At 40.4% G+C, this 21234-nt stretch overlaps 1 protein-coding gene across 2 annotated transcripts in view; it reads left to right on the top strand.

Annotated features, from left to right (window-relative positions):
• Nucleotides 1-21234, top strand: part of lasp1 (LIM and SH3 protein 1) — a 36190-nt gene that overhangs the window by 11314 nt on the left and 3642 nt on the right. The window contains exons 3-6 of one of the 2 annotated variants that reach the window (XM_008300440.1): nucleotides 6742-6826; nucleotides 15278-15385; nucleotides 18625-18697; nucleotides 20689-20786. In XM_008300440.1, coding sequence (XP_008298662.1) covers nucleotides 6742-6826; nucleotides 15278-15385; nucleotides 18625-18697; nucleotides 20689-20786 — 364 coding nt within the window. The remainder of the gene's footprint in view (nucleotides 1-6741; nucleotides 6827-15277; nucleotides 15386-18624; nucleotides 18698-20688; nucleotides 20787-21234) is intronic. The other variant, XM_008300441.1, reaches the window with a different exon arrangement.

Genomic DNA, 21234 nt, shown 5'->3' on the forward strand with positions numbered 1-21234 from the left:
TTTTCAAGGCCCATATTATTTACTAGTCCATATGTCTGGATCAAGCATCCATTTTCCCTGCTTGTAGCTGGGATTAAAGATCGAATCAGTCAGAACACCAAGCAATTTTGTTGTCTCACTTTTCATTCAAATTTGGCAGCTGAATTGTTTTTGTTGTGTGTTGTTGCAGTACAGGTGCTTGCAGTTTAGTGTGAGTTTTTTTTTTTAAGTTACCAGGAAACCCAAGAGCTTCCCCATTTCTCCTTAAATTACTTGCTCTTTTCTTCATATTCATGAAGCTGAGTCACACTTTTCAGGAAAACAGTGCATTTTATCTGAAATTGGAGCACTTCTTGCTCCATGAAAGGCTGCGATTAAACCTGAGAAAGCCAAAAAAAAAACCCAGAAAAGAACCGCTAGATGTGAGAAGCAAAACCTCCGTAAATGCAAATAATCCCTCGGTTAAACAAAGGGTTGATCTGTTTGAAGGTGAGAATGTGCACCTGTACTTACATGTAAGGTGGAAACGAATGCGAAGGGCTTCTTTTTTTTTTTTTTTTACTACAGACAGTTGTTGCAAGTGATAACAAAATACGGGCTCACAGTGTTCCAGAAAGCTGTGAGAGGGAGGTAGCAGACACAAAATCCCAAAACCCTGAAACTGAAACAACTAAAGGGAACTGGTCCACCAATAATGTTGTAAAATATACCTGTGCTTTTCTTACTGTGACATGCCAGCAATCGTTTTGTCCTTGTACTTTAAACTTAATAATTAAAACCTTGCACCCATGCTTCACCCTCACTGCTGTTGTCAGTTGTTACGGTTGAGCCCAAGTGACACCTGCGACACAGGTGAGAACACCTATGTGGAGGCCGAATTCTAAGCTTATATTACATGATGATAGATGGACATTTCATATTTAGTAGTCAACATCTCTTTCCTAAAATCAGCTTTGTAGATTTAATGTTTTAACTCTAGAAATCCTTCACTTTTCACCATTCACATTTAGATAAAGTTGTAAGCTAGCAGCTGCATCTGTGGCCAAAATATAAATTGCCAATACTGTTTGATCAATTATAGAGTTTGTAAATGCATTTTCACATTTGAAGAACTGCTTTTACTTGCATGTTGTGCTACATTTGTTCTAATGTCCAAGTCTTTGCTTTGCATTAAAAAAAATATATAAAATAACACTTCACTTTCACTTCTTCACTTGAATTTAGTGTATTTCCTACAGACAATATTTCAAAATAATTGTGCTTCACTCTGCTGAACCTCTGCTCATCGATAAACACTACAATTTGCAGATGTTCCCTAAACGCCTCGCATGCAGGCTGCGGTAAAAGCTAGCTAGGCAGCTAAGAAGCTTCTATTCCCCTCACTGTGCCTGCAACTCAGTTAGGTGAACAAAACACATTTTATAAAGAGCCTTTATTATGTCACACTTACCCAAGTTGATAATGTTTATTATCTACACAAGGTGGTTTCTATGTGCAGAGCATGCATTTTAAAAGTCAGTATCCCAGTCCATGCTGTTCATTTAACTGTAGAAGCTAAAATTGTGATCATGATTCATGACTATTACTCGATTAATTGTGCCGTCCCACCATCACTTCTGTTCACCACAGACTAAAGTGGCTTCTTCTTTTCCCTTTCCTGCTTCCGATGTTCCCTCCACGAGGGAGCCAGGCCCATCAGAGCCTGTTTATTATGCCTCTTCCCGTATGTTTAAAACGAGCCTTGTTCGAGTAAACATCATCAGTGGAAGAGCCTCCTGCTTCAGGAATAAGAATGCAGGCTATGCTCTCTGTTATTATTCCGTGTGATAACTACTCCATCATTACTCCTCTTTATTTGTCCTTAGTAATTGATATAAGGGTTGTTTGTTTTCGCTCGCTTTCCTCCAAAACTCTTCCCTGAGAATCTCATCCCTGCTTGGATGCAGTAGTCACGTTGGGTTGTGGGAGGTTTAGGAGGGCAGATTCCACCGGAAGCTATAAACTCAAATGGTGGGACACTGCCCCAATGACTGGGACTGTGATGTTGGTTTAATCAGTCACAAATGTCCTCATTTAGCGTTATCATTTACAGTGCCTCCTAGTTTCTTTCCATATGACTGCATCTTGAATCAAATGTTGTTAATAAACAACCATGTAGGATTAAGGATGCAGATTTTAAACAACCTCCTTAACTGATAGTCAGCCTTGTTAACAATCTATAACCGTGGACTTTCCTCCACATGCTGATAAAACTATATTTAACCACTGACTCACCACAAAGTCTGCTCTGTTAATTTAAGATTTTCAAGATTAAGTGAACACCAGGTTACTAAAGTATAAATTAAATAGCAACAAAATAGTGACTTCATTCAAAATCCAAACACAACAAACTTGTAATGTTATTAATCTCTTTACAGCAGTTTCGTATCAGAATAAACTGCATGTCCCTCAGCCTTACATGGTAACATACTTTTAATCGACATTTACGGCAATTAATTGTGTAGCAATTAATCATGGACTTCACTCACGTCAGGATTGAAACCACTTACGCATGGTGGCATGACAGTGCTGTCTTTATTGATATATTCATTCCAACTTCATTGAAAGGTCACTGACTGAGAGGTCTGGTCAGCGAAATGTCAATTGGACTGATATATGCTGCACAGCCACAACATTAAAACCGCCTGCATAATGTCGTGCAGGTCCCTTCATGCCAGCAAAACAGTCCCGGTCCTGGACAGCAGAGTTTTCCTGCTGTTGTTTGCCAGCTTTTCTTTCTTTAATGCTGATTCTACCAAGTATACTGTGGGAGGGGAAAAAAAGTAAAATGCCAGAAAAAGCGGTATAAATGGTAGAATATTGTGACTTTAAAACATGGCAAAATGGGCAATAATAATGGCATGTCTGTGAAATAATGATATTTTATCTGATGTAAATATGGTCACACATTGTAAATGAACCAATTACTACTTGGAAAAATACAAGTTTTTGAGTTAGACAGTGTTTGCAATTTAGCCTGTTATTTTCTACCATTTTTCATGATGTCAGTTGATGCTTTCTTTGATTTTACTAGTTATCGTGTTTTTTTTAACAAAACAGAAAATTTGTGAGGTAACAGCCAAATTTTTTTGCATTTACTCAATCTTGAATATACACAATTTTTCTTTCAAATAACAGCGAATTCCAGTAAAATCCCAATAATTTGTTTCTGATTCAAATACAGTACCATCAAACGTTGTACAAGAATGACCAAAAATGAATATGATATGGACATTATTTACAGTTTTGGTCTATTTTTGCAGTTGTGTCAATTTATGTTTCTGTGACTTCTACGAGTTATCATCTGTTCATTTGTTTATTGTTCAAACAACTATGGATGAAACCTGTTTTTAAAAAAGCTTTTATTTTGTTTTCAGTGTATGTTTTAATGAATCTTCTGTCCGGATTTCACAGCAAGCTGCTCCTCGGTCGACCATTTATCTGGATGAATAGTATGATATGTACATTGTAATGAAATATTCCTGCTGAATGATGCATTACAACCTTTCCAGGTCTCACGGGGTCAAGCTGACCACACCGTCTCCTGGTCCCACACTCCAAACAGGCCTCTCCTCCTGCACAGTAGGCAGCTTGTGTGTGGTTGTGTGTGTGTGATTACACATGCGTGGCCTCCTGACTCCCCCAGTTGCACCTCCCTTCCATTTTGATCACTCCCTCTTTAGCATTTGTGCATGTGTCACCCTCTCCCGTCTGCGACTTATTACCTTGTTATACAACCTGACAGATAGATGAGTGTTCTTGTGACTCACTCATACCCTCAAACAGGCACAAAAACACGAGCAAAGCTGCACACACACACGCACACACACACACTGTGAAGCACATTACAAGATCTCACTGAGTCACTGAGCTTACATCTGCAACCCTCTCGTATGTTTGCGCAGCAATTCGCTGACCCTTAAGTGCAACAGACAGTTTCTAAAGGCGTATTGAAGATGTTAACACAGATGCTGATTGTGACTGTGTGTGTTCAGGCTACACACCCTCTTCTTCAGACAAGTGGGGGATTTTAGGCACAGTGATGCTCCGTGAAGGGAAGGGTGTTCCACCACAAAGCAGGCACACCCAGCTCCAGAGAAAAAAAGAACAGATATTATTTTTCCAGCTCTGATCAGGAGACATATCCCTGGACAAAAAAGGAGATACGTTGCTGGTAAAATAGACTACAGGCTATGTGTAAAATCTATTAAATCCGAGCTTGTTTAGATTGATTTTTCTTATTTTGGGATGGTCTCTATGCAGATATGGTCTTCAAAAACTGCCAGTCATGAGTACGTCTCTGAACTCTACGTAGTTTCTCGGCATTTTTTGCTACATTTTTACTCACTGTGGGGATCATTTTGTTGCTGCGATAAAATGTCTGGAATGTATGGAAACGGTATCAACATGGCTACAAGTAGAGAAAACTCAAATTGTTTTTTGTGCAGTCTTCTGACGGCATAATGCCATAAATCACAGAAAAGAAAAAAGTTGAATTTCTTTATAAGACCTGGAATCAACTTGTATAACATTTAAGTCCTCACAGGTGTTACTGGAAAAATGTCTGCTTTCCATATTATAGATATTTTACTACAGACATTTAAAAAAAATTTCCATACTTGTCTTCTGGTGGCTCTGTGTAAACACAGCCTGCGGCCAAAATGAATCTTTGTCCCGTAACTTTTGGTCACAGCTAAGTCATACATAGCTTCTTGAATTATTTGTTTTTCTTGCTACATTATTAGGTTAGTGTGAGTGGTTTATTTCTGGCAAATTTTATGTGTGACGTGTAGAATAAAGTGATGTGGATGATGTATGTGCTGCACATCTGTGATCTGTGTAAACACAGCCTGCAGTTCAGCCCAGTTTAAACAAAAAGTCTCTGGATTTTCTTCAGTCTTGTTAGTGCTAATTCTTAAATACAGAACAAAGTGATTTTTGGTGAAACATCATGATTTTTAAGCTTAGGTTAAGTTCCCTTTTATGACAAGTCTCACACACGAACAGAACAGATTTTGATGATTACACAGAACAAACATTTGTTTCAACCCTGCCTGTGGGTTTTGGGGGTTCAGTAGGGTTAATTGGCCCGACTGCCGTAAATGGATGGATTCTCAAAAGTATTTCATAAAGATTAGGACTCAGTAACGCTCTTGGTGAATGGAAACTGAAAGCATTCGACCACAGCCTCGTTCAGCCCTCATTTAACATACAACGGACAGAATATTTGCATTCAGCATTAGCAAGTGTGACTCACACATGATGAACAAATAAAAACCGAGCGTGTCTCTGTCGGGAAGCGTTTCTTTGCCCCTATGATTAGATATCACACAACAATGAAAGCGTACTTTCATTTGCATCGCTGGATTATGTTGCTAACATACCAAACCACTACATCTGAATATTGCAGATAAAAGTGGCTGCAAGAAAATGAGTATTAGCAGGTGTGAAAGGCCAGTGTCAGTGCGCACAGATGGATGCAGAAACAGAACAAGTGTTACAGTTTTTTCTGTTACAGAGTTTGAACTTCAGTCAACTTCTGCTCTTGTTCAGATCTGACAGCATTGATTTTCCACTTCCTGCTGCCTAAAATTATGCTCAGGGTTTTTTCACAGTAACTCGTGTATCTTTAATTCAACCACACTTAATGTACAATCCGTCAGCTCTTGGTTAATTTTTAACATCCTATAGTCACATCAGGACGAATGCTCATGAATTCAGTTTGTTTACCATGTTGTCAAGGAAATGGTAAACATATTGCCTATGTGGGTTACCCAGAGGCACGGATAGTGGTTAAAAAATTTTTGAGGTCACCCGGCACCCTGAGGCAGGCTGGGAAATGCAGTCCATATGAGCGTTAGATACTGGTCTGGACTTGTGCCATGTGAATTTGCTGCCTTCAGGACCACACTGAACTGGCAGGCAGCATTATTTGTGGACCTGCCGGCTACTTTTGCACAAAAGCCCCGAGTGTGTAAAAACACAGACTTATGCCTCGCACACCCTCGCCACTGATAGTGGTTCAGCCGATCAATAACTAAGCCTGTGATGAATGGCTTCTGGAATGATGCTGCATGTCTGCATGGAAGCTGCGTGTTTATGGTTACCGGACTATATTTGTATTTGTTATATTTGTTCCAGACAGAGCATTATTCTCCTGAGCGAGAAGAGGTCGAGTGGATCTGAGGCTGCTGAGAAAATTCCCAGAATCCATTGAGGGAAAAAAAAAAAAAGGCTCGCCTTTATGCTCTGCTGAAGCGGGGCTGCCCATGACATCACAGTCTCACCCAGTGTCTCTATGACCCCGTCGTCGTTCTTCCTGTTATCTCCATAGGACTGCGAGTGTATATGCATATATGTGTGCCTGTTTTTCCACACCTGCTGTGGCTCCAATCCAAACTCTGCAACCTCGAGGTTCTTGTTACCCCCCACACGGCCCCTGCCTGCACTTCCTCTTTTTTCAGACTACCTCGGCTCTCACTGACAGAGCGCTGTGTGTTATACTGACATGCCTTTTGTCTACAGGGGCTCCTAACTCAACCTCAGGACCACCTTGAATAACAAATGCCCCCACAGTGGGGCCACAGACTGCACACTGCTTGAGTTATGCTGTTTTTCTCGTAGAGTCTTGGCTTGAGCGTCACAATGAGAGTCTGACTGGAAGCTGCCTGCGTGTTTGCTGTGCATTTACGACGTCTGCTGTTCTCTGTGTTTACTTTGCAGACACTACCCCAAGACAAACTTCACCGCTGTGGCTGACACTCCAGAGAACCTCCGCCTCAAACAGCAGAGCAAGATACAGAGCACGGTAACTCTTTGTGCCAGTTTATACCCACAGTAATAATTGCTAAACCAAACTCCAGCTGGGAAACGCACACCTTGTATTTCACGTCTTTGGCATTTTTCCACAAAGGAGGCACTGAAAAGATAAATCTGAACAGCATAACAACAGGGTAGTTCCCACTCAAATCATCATCAACCATCTCCATATTGCTTGAGATTTTTATTGCATAAAATGTTGATATTTATATAAGACGCATGTAAAATTGTAGCTTAATATATCAAGTACTTGTATTAGATAATCTTTTAAAAAATTGCCCCTCGACCCACTTTCAGCATGTTTTCCCGGACAGTAAAATTTGAGGCTGTTGTAACGACGATATCTCATTTCACTGTAATTTCTCATCATGTCATCGATTCAGAATCTGCAATATTAGACAAGTAGATCAAACAGTCTCTGCATGTGGGTGAGTAAATAAAACTAAAACCATCATGAAATCGTACATCTTTGAGCACGTATTATCAAAAAATAATTGACATAACAGACATCTCCCAGGGATATTATCTGATTCATATGTAGCTGCATGTCACAATAATAACAAAACATATGAAATACTTTTTTATATGAAGTACTGGGTCGCAAAAATAAAAGTAAAGTATTTTTTTGCTGAATTCTATAGCTGATCGAGGAGGTATGATCAGATCAACCACATAAAACAAATGTATAGCTCTAATCCAAGTAGACCAGAGTTGTGGGGTTTTGAATTGTTCTCCAAATATTACGAATAAGATTTTTTTTATATGACACAACAAGAAATAACAGTAAAAATTTCAAGCTTTTATCTTGAAGAGTTCCTGAGATATTGGGGTTCAAACAGCCTCAAATTTCCATGTGCGAAAAAGCATGTTGAAGGTGGGTCAACAAAAATATTGTAAAGTACTATCAATATCAGATTTCACAGATATCATTTTAGTTCTCCATAGTTTATAATTTAAAAGTTTCGAGCAAATTTTTTAGAGATGGTCAAGCAGAAAGCCTCTGGTGATTTGAGATGGAATGAATAACCCGATAGTTAACCCTAAAAATCGATCCCGGAGGAAAGACTTTCACACAGCCTTCTTTGGGATAATCGCTCTAATTCTGTGTGAACATCCATCTGCATGCTGTCAGCTCTGAGACAGACCTGAGAAGTCAAGCATGAAATTGATTCATACAGGACAAGTAAGAGACTTGAGGCTGGGATGGCCACAGTCATGCCGTAGTGTGACAAATAGAGAGGTATGGAGAGAGAGAGAGAAGAAAAACCGGTGTAGCAAAAAAAAGGTTTTTCCCCAAAACTAGAATAGTAACACTTCTTCAGTGATGTTTAAAAATAGCACTCTTTGGAACTCTCGAACTGGGACCGTGCTTCAATCTGTTTTCCAACAAATTCCACTTCCTTTTATCTGGAAAAATACTTGTTACGCTAGAAGGCTTTGCAGCATTATTGTCTTTTAGAATGAATTTAAGCCCATTTATCTTAACTTTCAGAAGAAAAGAACTCTCCTTATACCACAACTCGGTCCATTTCAGTCAGGAACAAATGGGATGTTTTTCATGGAAGCTAAACTTGACCATGCTGCTTTAATAATATATTTGTGGGAACTGGGGGGGGGGAAGAAAGGTCCTTATCCGATCTGTGTAGGTGTTTTCATCAGAAATAGGAAGGTATGCCCTCAGTGTGACTTTATTAGGGTTTGTTTATGGACACACTCCAGAATAGGACGTAGAGAATACAGCCTTTGTTGAACCATTACACTTACCTCCCGGAACAACCTTCCTGTTCCACACTGCTGCCGTTAGTGTACAAGACAGGCATTTGTACGCTATTTATGATGGCTGCAAACTGGATTACGGCCTCATAAATGTGGTACTTTTTATACCCTACTATGTTAACGTGGGAATAATGTACCACCGCCGCTGCGTGACGCGCTGTTCATCTCTGCATATTTGTTGCTCTACATCTTTTTTGCAGTAGTGCCCAAATTTATCTCTGCACCTATTTTTCTTCCCGTGTCTGATTTGTAACCACAGAGAGCACTATTACAACTGTTCCTGCAGGAGCTAAAATTAAAAAGACCCAAATATATTCTAAGGTTTAAAAAAAAAAAAAAAAAAACCTCAATGACCAAAATATCCATCTGAACTGGGTCATGTGTTATCGCCTTAATAAGAATGGCTCTGATGGAGAGTCAGGGTTTGAACAATGTTTTTCCACTTTGTCTGCCTGTAGTTAAATAAAAAGATGATGAATCACGCCTACAATGGGTACAAAATGTTATTTATAGTGGCAAACCTGTAACAGGCGGCCAACAAGCTTTAAGGCTGTCGTGTGATATTTCACTTCTCTTATTCATCCTGTGATGTGTGGGCTATGTTCTAATTTCTAGGAACTTGTCCATGAATGTGGTCATTAAAATAACCACAGATTAGTGACACATTTATTGCAAAAGTGCACAAAAATGGAATTTCAAGCTCCTTATTCACAAAAAAAACAATGCGAGATTGTGTATGTGGACTTCTGAGAAAGAAAATGGGAAAGCATCGGCAAGGAAAAAAACTGACAGAGGCTTTTATCCCCAGCATGTAGCAGAGAAGAGAGTGTTGTGCAGAGAGGAGGCAGAGCTTATTAAAGAATGTGAATCAACTTATCCCAATTTCACTGTCAAACACCGCAGATGAGACGGTGAAGTGTATGTAAGAAGGGGTTTTGTGGGTGGGGACAATGGTCATACGGGGAGGGGGATAACTGAGGGATGGAGGGACAGATGGTGTTTTTCTACATGGATTGCGCATCCAAACAAAGCCCCACAAACACTCTTCTCCAAGAGACATTACACTAATGTTCTATAATAGCTATAGGAATCAGATTATAACACACTAAAGATGTTTATGTGTAATGGTGAAACGTCTTTCTCTTCTCCGTAGCGGTTGTGTAATGACACAGTGGACAGGAAATTAAGATTTCCCAAAGAAAAATCCCCCAAAGCTTTTCCCGGAAGTAGATTTGTCTACAATGATTTATGATGAAAAAGTTCCTTTCAGCAAGAGAGCACAGTTTAACCCTGTGAAGTAGTTTCTGGGTGTAGGCTCAGTTTTCACCACAACATACAGTCACTGACCTCTATTGAAACAGCACAACTAAGGAAAAAAAAGGTTGATTATTTATTGAGCAAAAATAGGGGGAGAAAATGGAATCAACGTGTACAACATTTTTACAAGTCCTCACAAGTGTTACTAACACGGGGAGAAAAAAATGTTGGCTCTACATAGTAGAGATATTTTACTAAATCAATTTTTAATGTGCTTCGAAACTTGTCCTCTCTCTGCTCTGTGTGAACACAGCCTACAGTTCATCCCAGTTCACCCGAAAACTCCCTGAATTTTTATTACATAACTGTTGGTAGCAGCTGAGTCAGTCATAGCTTCTCAGTTGCGCCAAAGAGGACAGAATTTTTAGTTTTTTACAGAATCTGCTTGGTGCAAAAGGTTTATTTTAGCTGATTTTTTAAATGAGACATGTAGATTATGTTGATTTTTGATTAAATGCTGTATTAAAATTGTAACTTTAGATTTGGTTGATTTTTCAGATGGAATCAAAAGTTGAACGCAGTGTGTTCAGAGACTATCTGAAAGCTGACAATCCAGCCGTTCTTCCTGTTTTTTTTCTTTCCAGTTTTTGTCTCAGTTAAATGGTGTCGTGCCTTTGGAGTTCACAGGACTAAAGTAAACAGGATCTTCCTAAAGAAGAAGTCATTTTTATACAACTTTCTATAAACTCCAGAATGTTCAAGCTTCAAATGACATTTTAAAGTAGCTAAAAATTAGATTTATCTTTAAAAAACTGACCTAAATGCACACTACTCCCACATATGTAGTTTATATTAGAGTAGTAAAATGCCACAGGTTGCTTCTGTGTAAAAAAAGTTTAAGGTGTTGTTGGAGAACTGTGGACATCTAACCCCCACCGCCACCGTCGCTGCCGCTGCGTTGCTACGGGAACCCTATTGCTATGGTAGCAGGGTAGATGTTTGTCACACCTCATTACAAGACTTTGCAGGGGGAAACAGAGAGAAACAAGACATAGAAAGGGAGAAATAAAGAAACCAGAGTGAACGAATTGGGGAGGAGGAGAGGGAGAGCATTGAGGCGCACATGAGCAAGGCAACAAAAAATTAAAAAAAAAAAAAAAAAGGCGAGAGACAGGAAGGCACCAATACAGAAAGAGGGAGGAGTGCAGCGTGAAAGAGGAAGAGATAACAGTGAAATCCCCAAGAGGAAAGAAGGCTAGAGGAATGCAAATAGAAGCAGAGAGAAAGATTATAATGAGGAAAAGCTCCAGCTCTGTGAGGATGACTTGTCTGTCGCTGTTGGAGCAGTAAAATATGAATGAATGAAAAAGGAGCACAGAGAAAAAAGGAGTGTGGGTGGGGAATGAAAGCAGAATGATGATTGGAGGAGGAGAAGCTGTTGCACAGACCCCAAAAGACAAAGGAGATGGGCTTGAGAAATAAAAAAATACAGGGAGGAGGATCATATGTTGACTGAGCAGAGCGGCGTGAGGACTGAAGGACAAAGATGGGTCGAGGCCACATTAATCTTCTTGTGACTTATCTTTGTGCGCAGGCTTGAAAGCTGCGTATAATTTCCCGTGGAATGAGGATCAGCTACAGTTTTCTCTCAGTTTCTCAGTGGACGTCAGGCCAGGGGTGACAGCCGATATGGACGTAACATGGCGCGTCGCATACGTACGCATTAGCTGCGATCACGATGAGGCGAGAGGAGGATTGGTCAGCACTCTGCTGGGCGGTGTCAGACATTAGGTGGACGTCTGGGGGAGAGGATGCAGGGATGGAGCTTTTGTTTCCTGGGAATGGACTGTGCAGACAGGCAGGACCCATTCTTGGACGAGTGCAGGAAATTGGGGCAGTCGCCATGGAGGCAAGAGCAAAAGCTCGGTGCGGGGAGGTGGAATTGAAACGTCTCTGTGCGAAGGCTGCCGCAAATGACTATTTTTGTATCGATTAATCTGTGAGCAGTTTGTCTCCTAAATGTCAAACTGACCATTTCATTTTAGTGCATTTTATTTTTGCCAGCTGTGTGCCATGTCACAAAACGATATGTAAACAAAGGATGCTCAAGAAATGTGTTAAGTCCATGGCAGAAATAAAATCCATGCATGTCGCCAAACCCCCAGCGCTGACCAAAGTAGAGTAATCCTGGGTTCTGACCTAAACATTGCATTGTTAGCATTTAGCTTGTAGCATTAGCAGCTACAAGGGTGAAAAAAAATTATAAAGCACTCCCTACTAATAAACAGACAACACTTGCAGTGGTTTCGCCTGTTCTGACATTTTCCAGGAGACCACCTATGACTGATCTAGGGATGTCCCGATCAAATTTTGTTTATGCCCTCAATCCGGTGTGAGTATTTTAATATTTCCTATGTCGTCCCAATCTTATAAATTATTTTCCGAAATAATACCCACTTTGAGTACTTTTTTTTTTTTTTTTTTTTTAAAGCGTTTCTGTCTCTGAACTGTTCCTTAATGTTATGTCGGTGGTCAGGAATCTGATTTGTCTACATACATTTTAATAAATGTATTGTAGAGTGGCTGTATTACCTGGTTGTTCCAACAGGTGGAGCCTCTTACTGTTTTAGCGACCAAAGAAGACGGTCACTTCAAGTACTGGCAGTTTCCTGTTGGCAACCAGAGATTATTGTGGGGGTTTAGCTAGCAATGGGCACTATGACAAAGATTTCTGCGACGCTTAATGACCTCCAGCTAGAGCTCATGTGTATAAGACAAGCTGTAGTGGACTAGGACCACGATCTTATGTCTCAGTGGCGTATAGGGCTGGACCCAAATAGCCGACTATTCGTTCACTGTGCTGGAATCGGGATATCAAATTTGAAATCCGAATATCTTTGCACAGAATACAAACCACCTGCTCGTTCTGTGATCGTTTAAAGTACTTTTAAGGCCTTGTGCCTTTTAAAACTTTCAGCCTGAACTGAGTGGTAAGCTGCTGCCACTGCCGATATTTAAAACTGTACATCAGTGACTGGAGCAAAATTGATTGAGGTCAGGATGCAATAATTCCTTAGTGATACTTCAAAATTGGTTTGAATAAGTTATTACATCAAAAAATGGCGCATTGATTTGAAACACATTTTCAGCACTAATTCTTGCTGCCTTACTCTGTGAAAAAAAAAAGATCAGACGGATAGTGTAACAGTTCCTTTGGTTCAACAGTAAAACCTGCCAGTTTCAGGTTTGTACAGCGCCGTTTGTGGTCGTGGGTTTGAATACTCGAGATTCGCCCACAGGGCAGCAGTGAAGGAGAGCTCAGTGCTTTGTAATTTCTGATAGCCATCTGACATTGTATGGGCTGGACATTTCCTCCTCCTGCCCTCAGGGTCAGAATCGGGTGGGTAGGCAGGAAAAACACAAACACACAAGCTGACCCTGTTCGTCACACACTACCTCTCATTTTGACCATATAAGGCTGCTGCCATGTCCTGTGTGTAACGTCGTCACTCCCAAGCAAACAGGATGTTAACGTCACCACAAAAGACTAAGCAATGTATGCAGGAACCAGCTCACTTACACACACAACACACACACACACAGGTTACTTCAGCTACACTTCATGCATAAAAAAAATAATATTTCAGTAGCAGAAGTCAAAGCTTTGCTGAAGATGTCACAACCACGTTTGGTTTACTGTAATCAAACTTCTGCTTTATAGTGACAAATATAACTAATCCAGTACAATGAAATGGTTCATGGTGGTTGCTTCTGACACAATATGAGATTCTGTTCCTCCTGGAAGCAGCACAATTGTGGCTAGAAGTAGTGAGACGGGTTAACAAAGCTATAGTGCCAAATATCAGGAACAACAAAAGTTTCATTAATTTATTTATTTTGCCTAGTTGAAAAAAAATGGAATCATCATGTAGAATATTGTCCGAATGCCCACAAGTGTTAACAATACTGGGCACAATGTACAGCACTACATGGAAAAAAAGAGTTTAGTCCTTTGCAGAATTATAAAAACAAAGAAGATAATTCACTATGTTGAATGTATCTTCCAACAACTTGCTGACAACTTGCTCCACAGTATGCCATTTTTGTTTTAGCCATTCTGCATCAAATATGCTTTATTTACTCTCCACCACTCTAATTTGTGTATCCTGCCTGCAGTTCACCTGAATGTTTATACCGTGATCAATGGTCGCAGTCAGTAACAGCTTCTCATTTGTGATGGGAAGCACAGAATGTTTCGTTTTTTACCAAATCTAGTTAGGGCAAACTTATTTTTGGTGAATTTCTAAATACATACATCCATCCATCATTATCTATACACCGCTTAATCCTCCCTAGGGTTGTCGGGGGCTGGAGTCTATCCCAGCTGACTCAGGGTGAAGGCAGGGGACACCCTGGACAGGTCACCAGTCTATCACAGGGCTACACTTAGAGACAGACAACCAAGCACACTCACATTCACACCTACGGACAATTTAGAATCACCAATTAACCTCAACATGTTTTTGGACTGTGTGGGAGGAAGCCGGAGAACCCGGAGAGAACCCACGCTGCACAGGGAGAACATGTAAACTCCACGCAGAAAGATCCCGGGTGTCCTCACCGGGACACGAACCAGCGACCTTCTTGCTACGAGGCAACAGTGCTAACCACCGCTCCACCTTGCAGCAATGAGATACATATATGTTTAAGAAAAAAATACAGTGATTCCAGTGAAATGCCACAACATTGCATTTAGATTTGGTCTTTTTGATTATTTCAAATCTGATTATTTGTGTTTTAAGGTTTCTTGCTCTGGCAAATGGTGCAGTTTGGGTAATTTATTTAAAGATAAAATGTCTTAGAGGGTAAATAGCAGCCAAAATGTCCCGGAAATCCTCAGTACACAAAACACTAAGAACATTACAAAGTTAATTTCACTAGAGGTGACATTTTCAGCTTTTTAATGTTGGTTCATCTGACTGTGTCAAGCTGTAATAAAACCAACACTAAAACCATTCTCCTCCTGCTATAAAACTATTTTATTAGGCCACAGCCTATCTCAGTAAAACACAGGACTGATCCATTTGCCAAACCAAGAACAAGTGCTTATAAGGTGGACACTGATATAACAGGTGCTTTGAAAATGAAAGTAGCGATAAGATCATTTCGAACAAGCAGGAAAATATCAAGACTCATCAGTTTTCTTCTCTCTAAGCCGTATACGTTGAAAGAATCTAGGTCAGCGCATCTATAAATAATCGTTTGCACTGCTGGATTTTCCTTGTTGGCCCAAACAAACATATTGAAACTGTTCATCTGAATGCATAATTCATTTCACCTATTACTGGCCTTGCATGTTTTAACCTCCTCTTTTGTTTCTGACACGATCCTGTTTTGTTTTGTGCAGGTTCTCTACAAGGAGGATTTTGAGAAGAACAAAGGGAGAGGTTTCAGCGTGGTCACAGACACGCCAGAGCTGCAAAGACTTAAGAAAACGCAGGACCAAATCAGCAATGTAAGTGTCACCCAAACAATCACCTGTGTCTGTTTATGTTCTTTAACTCTTAGCAAACTGAATATTTAAAGCTCCTCCAGCGTTGTTTGCCTCCTGACAGCCAGTCTGGTCCGACTTGATTAGCTTCTCTATGTGGCTTTAATCTCTTTGCCAATATTGAACTGAGGATTTTGTTCTCAGGAGGATAATTGGTCTACATGAAGTACACTGGAAAGGGCTCTTTGGTTGCCTAAGAATTACTGATTTCGCAGCTTCGAGCTAACTCGTCGTCAAGTCATGCTTAATACCGATAGCTCTGTTTTTAAAGACTTAATAAAAGTCGCCAGTGGAAACTGCCAGAAGAAGGGGATTTGTTTTTTTTTTTTTTTAAAGATTTGCTCGTTTCATCCCCTTCATCTCCAGCCTCAGAGAGCTTCGCCAGATTAGGATCTTGAATTTTATGCTCTTTTGCATGTTGTTGGGTTGTTGTGTTTTTTTTTCAATGTACCTTTCATCCTGCTGCTCAGTCACTGTCGTCACTAAATGTCAGGCTTCCTTTGCTCTCGCCGCCCCTCATTTGTAGTGATGGAATTCTCCTCGAATCACTTCCCGCATGGACCATTCCCCTCCACTCTCCTCTCCCTCAGCTGCTGCTATCGATTTGCCTTTTCTCTGTAAATACAGCACAGCGCTGTAGAACCGCATGCTGTGTTTACCTTGTGTCCCCCATCTGCTTAAGTCATCTGCGCTAAAGGCCTTTATTTCCCTGAGAAACACACTCGCACACACACACAAAAAAAAAACATACGTCATTATACATAACCAGCTCAGCAACAGCCTCACTAATGGCATAATTAGTGTGGAGGGTGATGGGTAATTACTGCTTTCATGTGATGAAAGATCTTGCATGTCTGAGATCAAGGAAATGTGCAGGGCAGAGAAAGAAACACATATATTACATGTATTTATAGGCGCAAACACACACAAGCCACATCAAGATAACAAGTGCACGATGCTGGGATGGATTCGGGCGCATCGTGGAGTGTTTTTAGTCACAACTGATAAACAAGACATCTGCTTGCAATCAGTGTGTCATTCACAGCCAGTCATAAGGGAACCACTCCAGATGAATCCTCCTCTGGTTTTGTTCTCAGCTCTGGACACTAAAATCTCCTTTTAAACATGCGCTTATTGCTGCATTATTCCGAGCATCCTGGTCACTTTTCCATAAAAGTTGCAAACATTTCCGTGTTACTATGAACACAGCACAAGCCTAAACATGACCAGACACATTAACACGGAGGCACAACAGTACTTTGAGGTGGCTTCTTCTACATTTCAGCACCAATGTTGTTCCGAAAACATCCCAGAAAGCACAAATGACACAGTTTGAGTGTCAAAATCAACAACAACACCTTTCTCAATCACGTAGCTCTAAAATTTCAAATCTATAAGGCTGCAAACATAAATGTTCACAGTAATTCAGCTGTACTGTGATGGAAAAGGCGACTAACAGCTCACATTGATGATTTTTGTTTTGGTTCTTTTTTGTGGCAAACCCTGAACTTCCGCTGAAGTTCAGTTTGTCGCTTCCTGCGGTTTGTAGACATCTTTCCTCTGATTATAGCAAATACCTGCAGCCTGAAACAACAGCAGGATCCATGTGTGCATCTCAAGAGCAAGAGTTTGTGAAACATTTGTGCATTTAGCACAGAACAACAGCGCTGATAACGTCATGAGATACTCAGCCAGGTGAGGTTTATTAGCTGCAGGTAAATCAATTGATGCAAAGGTTGGAGCTTCAACACAGCTGTTAGGATATTTTATTTCACTGTTGGTAAAATAGTAGCTAGATTATGATCACACATGGACAGATTGTTTTTGCTCTTTAGGAAATGATAAATAAACTAAGCTTGGTTAGTTTAGATTTAGTCTTTTGTTTATTTATACATCAGTTGTTGTGCCGTCCAGACTCGTGTGAATGTCAGATATATAACATATATATGAAGCAGGAAAGAAAATTAGGGGGGAAAGTGACTAATATATGATAGAATGCCATCATTTTAAGAGACAGATCTTGTATACGTACGTCTGAAAAAGGCTTAAGAGACAAACCAGTGTAACCTCTCTCTTCATTTTTTGCTCTCATGACTTTTGGTCCATTCACCTCACCTTGTTTATATCAAAGATTATAAAGTATCTGGGAGGGGGGCTTTAGTTCAGCAGCAGTCTGGGAACTTCCTGTAAATCCACACACACACACACACACACACCATCTGTTCAACCTGCTCCTTCAAAACAAACCAAAATAATCTCCCTCACACACTCTCACTTAGCATATTGCACTAGAGAATAGCCACCGCGCTCTCTCAGCTCACTCGCCTCACTGTCCCTGCACAAACACTCCGACATCTCATCCAGCGTGTGAATACACTCCTCGCTGACGCCGCCAGCACAGTGGGCCCTTTGAGGCCGGGTGTAAGCGGGGACAGAATCGGGGTTGTAAATCCTCACCAAAGCACTGTGAGTCAGTCTGTTATCAGCCTGGTAATAAGGAGGGGATGAGTTATTGAGTGCAGTCATAGAGCAGTCACTCAGTTTCAGTTTCAGTGTGGCCTGTTTTATGTTGTGACACTGAACGCTGCTTTTATTACACTGGCTGGAGGGGCGGTGTGTGGATGAAACCAGCCTGAAACTGTATTTTAGGTGCATTTTTAGTTCAGTTACACCTCAGCGTGTGACTTGCAGGTTCAAAAATCTACAAAGAAAATGTTAAAAATGCTCATTTGCACTTCAGCCTGTAGTAAATGATTTAGGTTACATTTAGTGTGCTTAGTCATACACACCCCCCTCCTCCTCTTCCTGCCCTTCCTGTTGAGTCTAGCTGCCTCATTCTCACCCCCACTGTTCAGGCTTCTACTTAGTTCCTTTTCTCACTTCACCTGTTCTTCCTGATGTGTCAACGAGGGTTGCTATGCAACTCCGCGCTTGCACTACTTCCGGCTGCTGAGATGTCATTTCCTCTCAGTGTCAAGCTGCTTCCCGAGCCTTCTCTGCACGTAACGCGCCCCACCTATCACCAGGAACACGGGGGATGCTGGAGAGCAAATGGGAGACCCCTGGTGGATAGAAAGGGAGCTACACGCAGCGCCAGCTTCCTGAAAAGAAAGCTGCACACGGAGATTTATTCGCAGCTCTTACACGAGGATGCATGCACTCTCCATGTTTATTTATGGCCTGGCTCTGTTTGTCTGTTGCAGATTAAGTACCATGAGGAGTTCGAGAAGAGGAAAGGAGAGGCCCCACATCATCAGCCAAGCAACCCCAGCCCAGGTATTACACGCACACTTGGCAACAGTTATCTTGAGTTGTAGGAATGCAAAATTTACCAACTAATTTTGGCTGAGTATTGATAAATGGACAGACTTTTTCCACCTAACTGCAGAGAACATGGGCTTGTCTGTAGTGGAATTAACATATTATTACACATAGTCGTGCAGATGTAATGTACACATCACTGACCAAATTGGAAAATACGCCACCTTACATGTAAAAACATGCCATATTTATTTTCATGTAACACTTTCAAACTTTTAGTCTGATAGCTTAGTGCACTAGAAAAAATTCTAACATGTGTGTAGCATGTAAATGTATGCATACAACTGCAACTCTTGCCCAATTCACACCGCACATCAGATCACTGTCTCTTCGCTCCATTCATTATTTATGGCTGTTTTTTGTTTCTTCTATTTTAGGGAATGTTTGCTATCCTGTCTTGTTGTTATTGCGCAGCCTTGTGGAACAGTCACTTTGCATTTCACTGCAGATGCTGTATGAGACAAATACAAACTCTACAATTTTGAAAGGCATCATCTGCTTGTTAATGATAGTTTTGATGTTAATATTTAGTTTTACAGCCTTTATTTGCTCATTTTGAAGATGCTACTACCATCCCGCATCCCTCATAGATGAAAGCAATACAAGTAGTAGAAACATTCAAAAGCGACTAGAGCCATGTTTACAGAAAGCACCTTCACCACCTTACAACATTAAATGATTAGTTTAACTGAATTCTAAAAAATGAAATTAACGGTAGCACTATTTTAGTTGGAAAAAATAGGTTTTTGTGATTTGTGTCAACCTGAACCCTTCAACAAACATATTGGAGCTTTCTGGTTCTCTTTGAGAAGTACACCACGTATATGAACATTTTTCTTTAAGTTTCTGGGCTTGTCTGTGCTTGGCCTCCTCCCTGCCACAGGCTGCATGAGCTCATCACGGTTCACACCTCTCAGGGGTTTTAGTTGCAACTTGTTCACTGCTTGCCTCCTTTGCATTGAATCCATTCAGCTATAAATAGCCACGTTGTTGCAGAAATGAGTGACTACAATTGTGACTGAAATCATAATCTGACATTGAACGGTTAAATCCAGGGACTGTTTGTTTTATTACAAAATGTTTGAATAAGCTCAGAAGCATCAACTCTGAGGTAGTAAACAGCAGCTTGATCAGTCAGGTCAGGATGTTAGTTGAACCATTTGGAGGCAAGTCTAATGGGTCAGTGTCATTTTCATAGTATTTTGTGTACTTCAAAAATACAGAAAGTATCTGTAATTTTGTGTAAAACAGTCTTGTTAAAAATGTTGTAAAACTCCTAGTTTGATTTCTAAATGCACAAACCTGGATCATACCAAGCTGTGTGGAGTTTGTACATAGAACTTCACACTGGAATACATTTGGACAAGGTCTTTATAGTTTGTCAAAAGTTATCATTAAAATTACTATGATATTAGTTACAGCAATATACTGTTAACTTTAGACCATATCACATATATATGAGTTTTTACTTTGGTTCTTGAATAATAAAAAAGTTGGCCCACCTATAAAATCAATGGATTCACCTTTAAAAGAAATATCTAAAAATTGTGTACATTTGATGTGTTGTTGTTTTTTTTTAATTGGACTTTCCTTAAAGTGTTGGTGCATTTCAAAGTACAGGTAATACCTGTAAAGTAAACAGTGTACAGTAACCAGCTGTTTGCATTTCACATGCCTGGTTTGCACATGGACACAGAAACACATTGTTTAAAAGGTTGTGTAACAGTGAAATACAGAGCCGCTGGATGCACGTCTCAGCTTGTCATGTTTTTGAAGTCTTCATTCTGTGGAAGAACTCATGCAGAAAAACTGTACCGAAAATAGAAGAAAGCAGCTTTCTGCTGCAGCAGATTCCTGTTTAGTTCCCAATTAGTTTGGTGTCTTTGATGGACTAGTAGAAAAGTATCTTTTCAGCTAATTAACTTACCCACCACTCTTTTTCTCAGCAGCTTACCAGCAGCCTGCAGCCTCTCAGAACTTCCACTATGAGCCTGCTCCTGAACCAGTGCGTCCGGCGGCCGCTGCCCCGCCTCCCAGTGCTGGGGTGAGTCCTCCATCACCCACTGCTAGTGCCACATTCATGAAGCAAAAAAACATCTTTGAAATTTGTATTTAGGAGTAGAGCTGTAATGATCAATCGATTTGTCATCAGCAAGGCTGAATGATTTGAAAAAAAAACAAAAAAAAACAGTCCGATTGCAATTGTTGTAATTGCAATATGAGTCAGGGTTTTTACTGGGGATGGTAATTTTTTTTTTTAATTAGGCTGTGATTTTTACTGTTGTAGTAAACACACATGTTCCCTTCCATTTGGAGAAGATCATTTGTTGGTTGTTGGCTGCTAAATCTCTGCAGAGCCACAGTGCTTAATTTCTGCTGGAATGTTGTGACGCACTTTGCTATCACAACATTCCGGCGATGTGGATGTTCCACTTGTCCATAATTTGAATTGTTTTTTGATGAGCAATTAAGTCAAAATCAAGCATTTACGG

The sequence above is a fragment of the Stegastes partitus genome, unplaced genomic scaffold (genome assembly GCF_000690725.1).
Source record: "Stegastes partitus isolate 25-593 unplaced genomic scaffold, Stegastes_partitus-1.0.2 Scaffold1541, whole genome shotgun sequence".
NCBI lineage: Eukaryota > Metazoa > Chordata > Actinopteri > Pomacentridae > Stegastes > Stegastes partitus.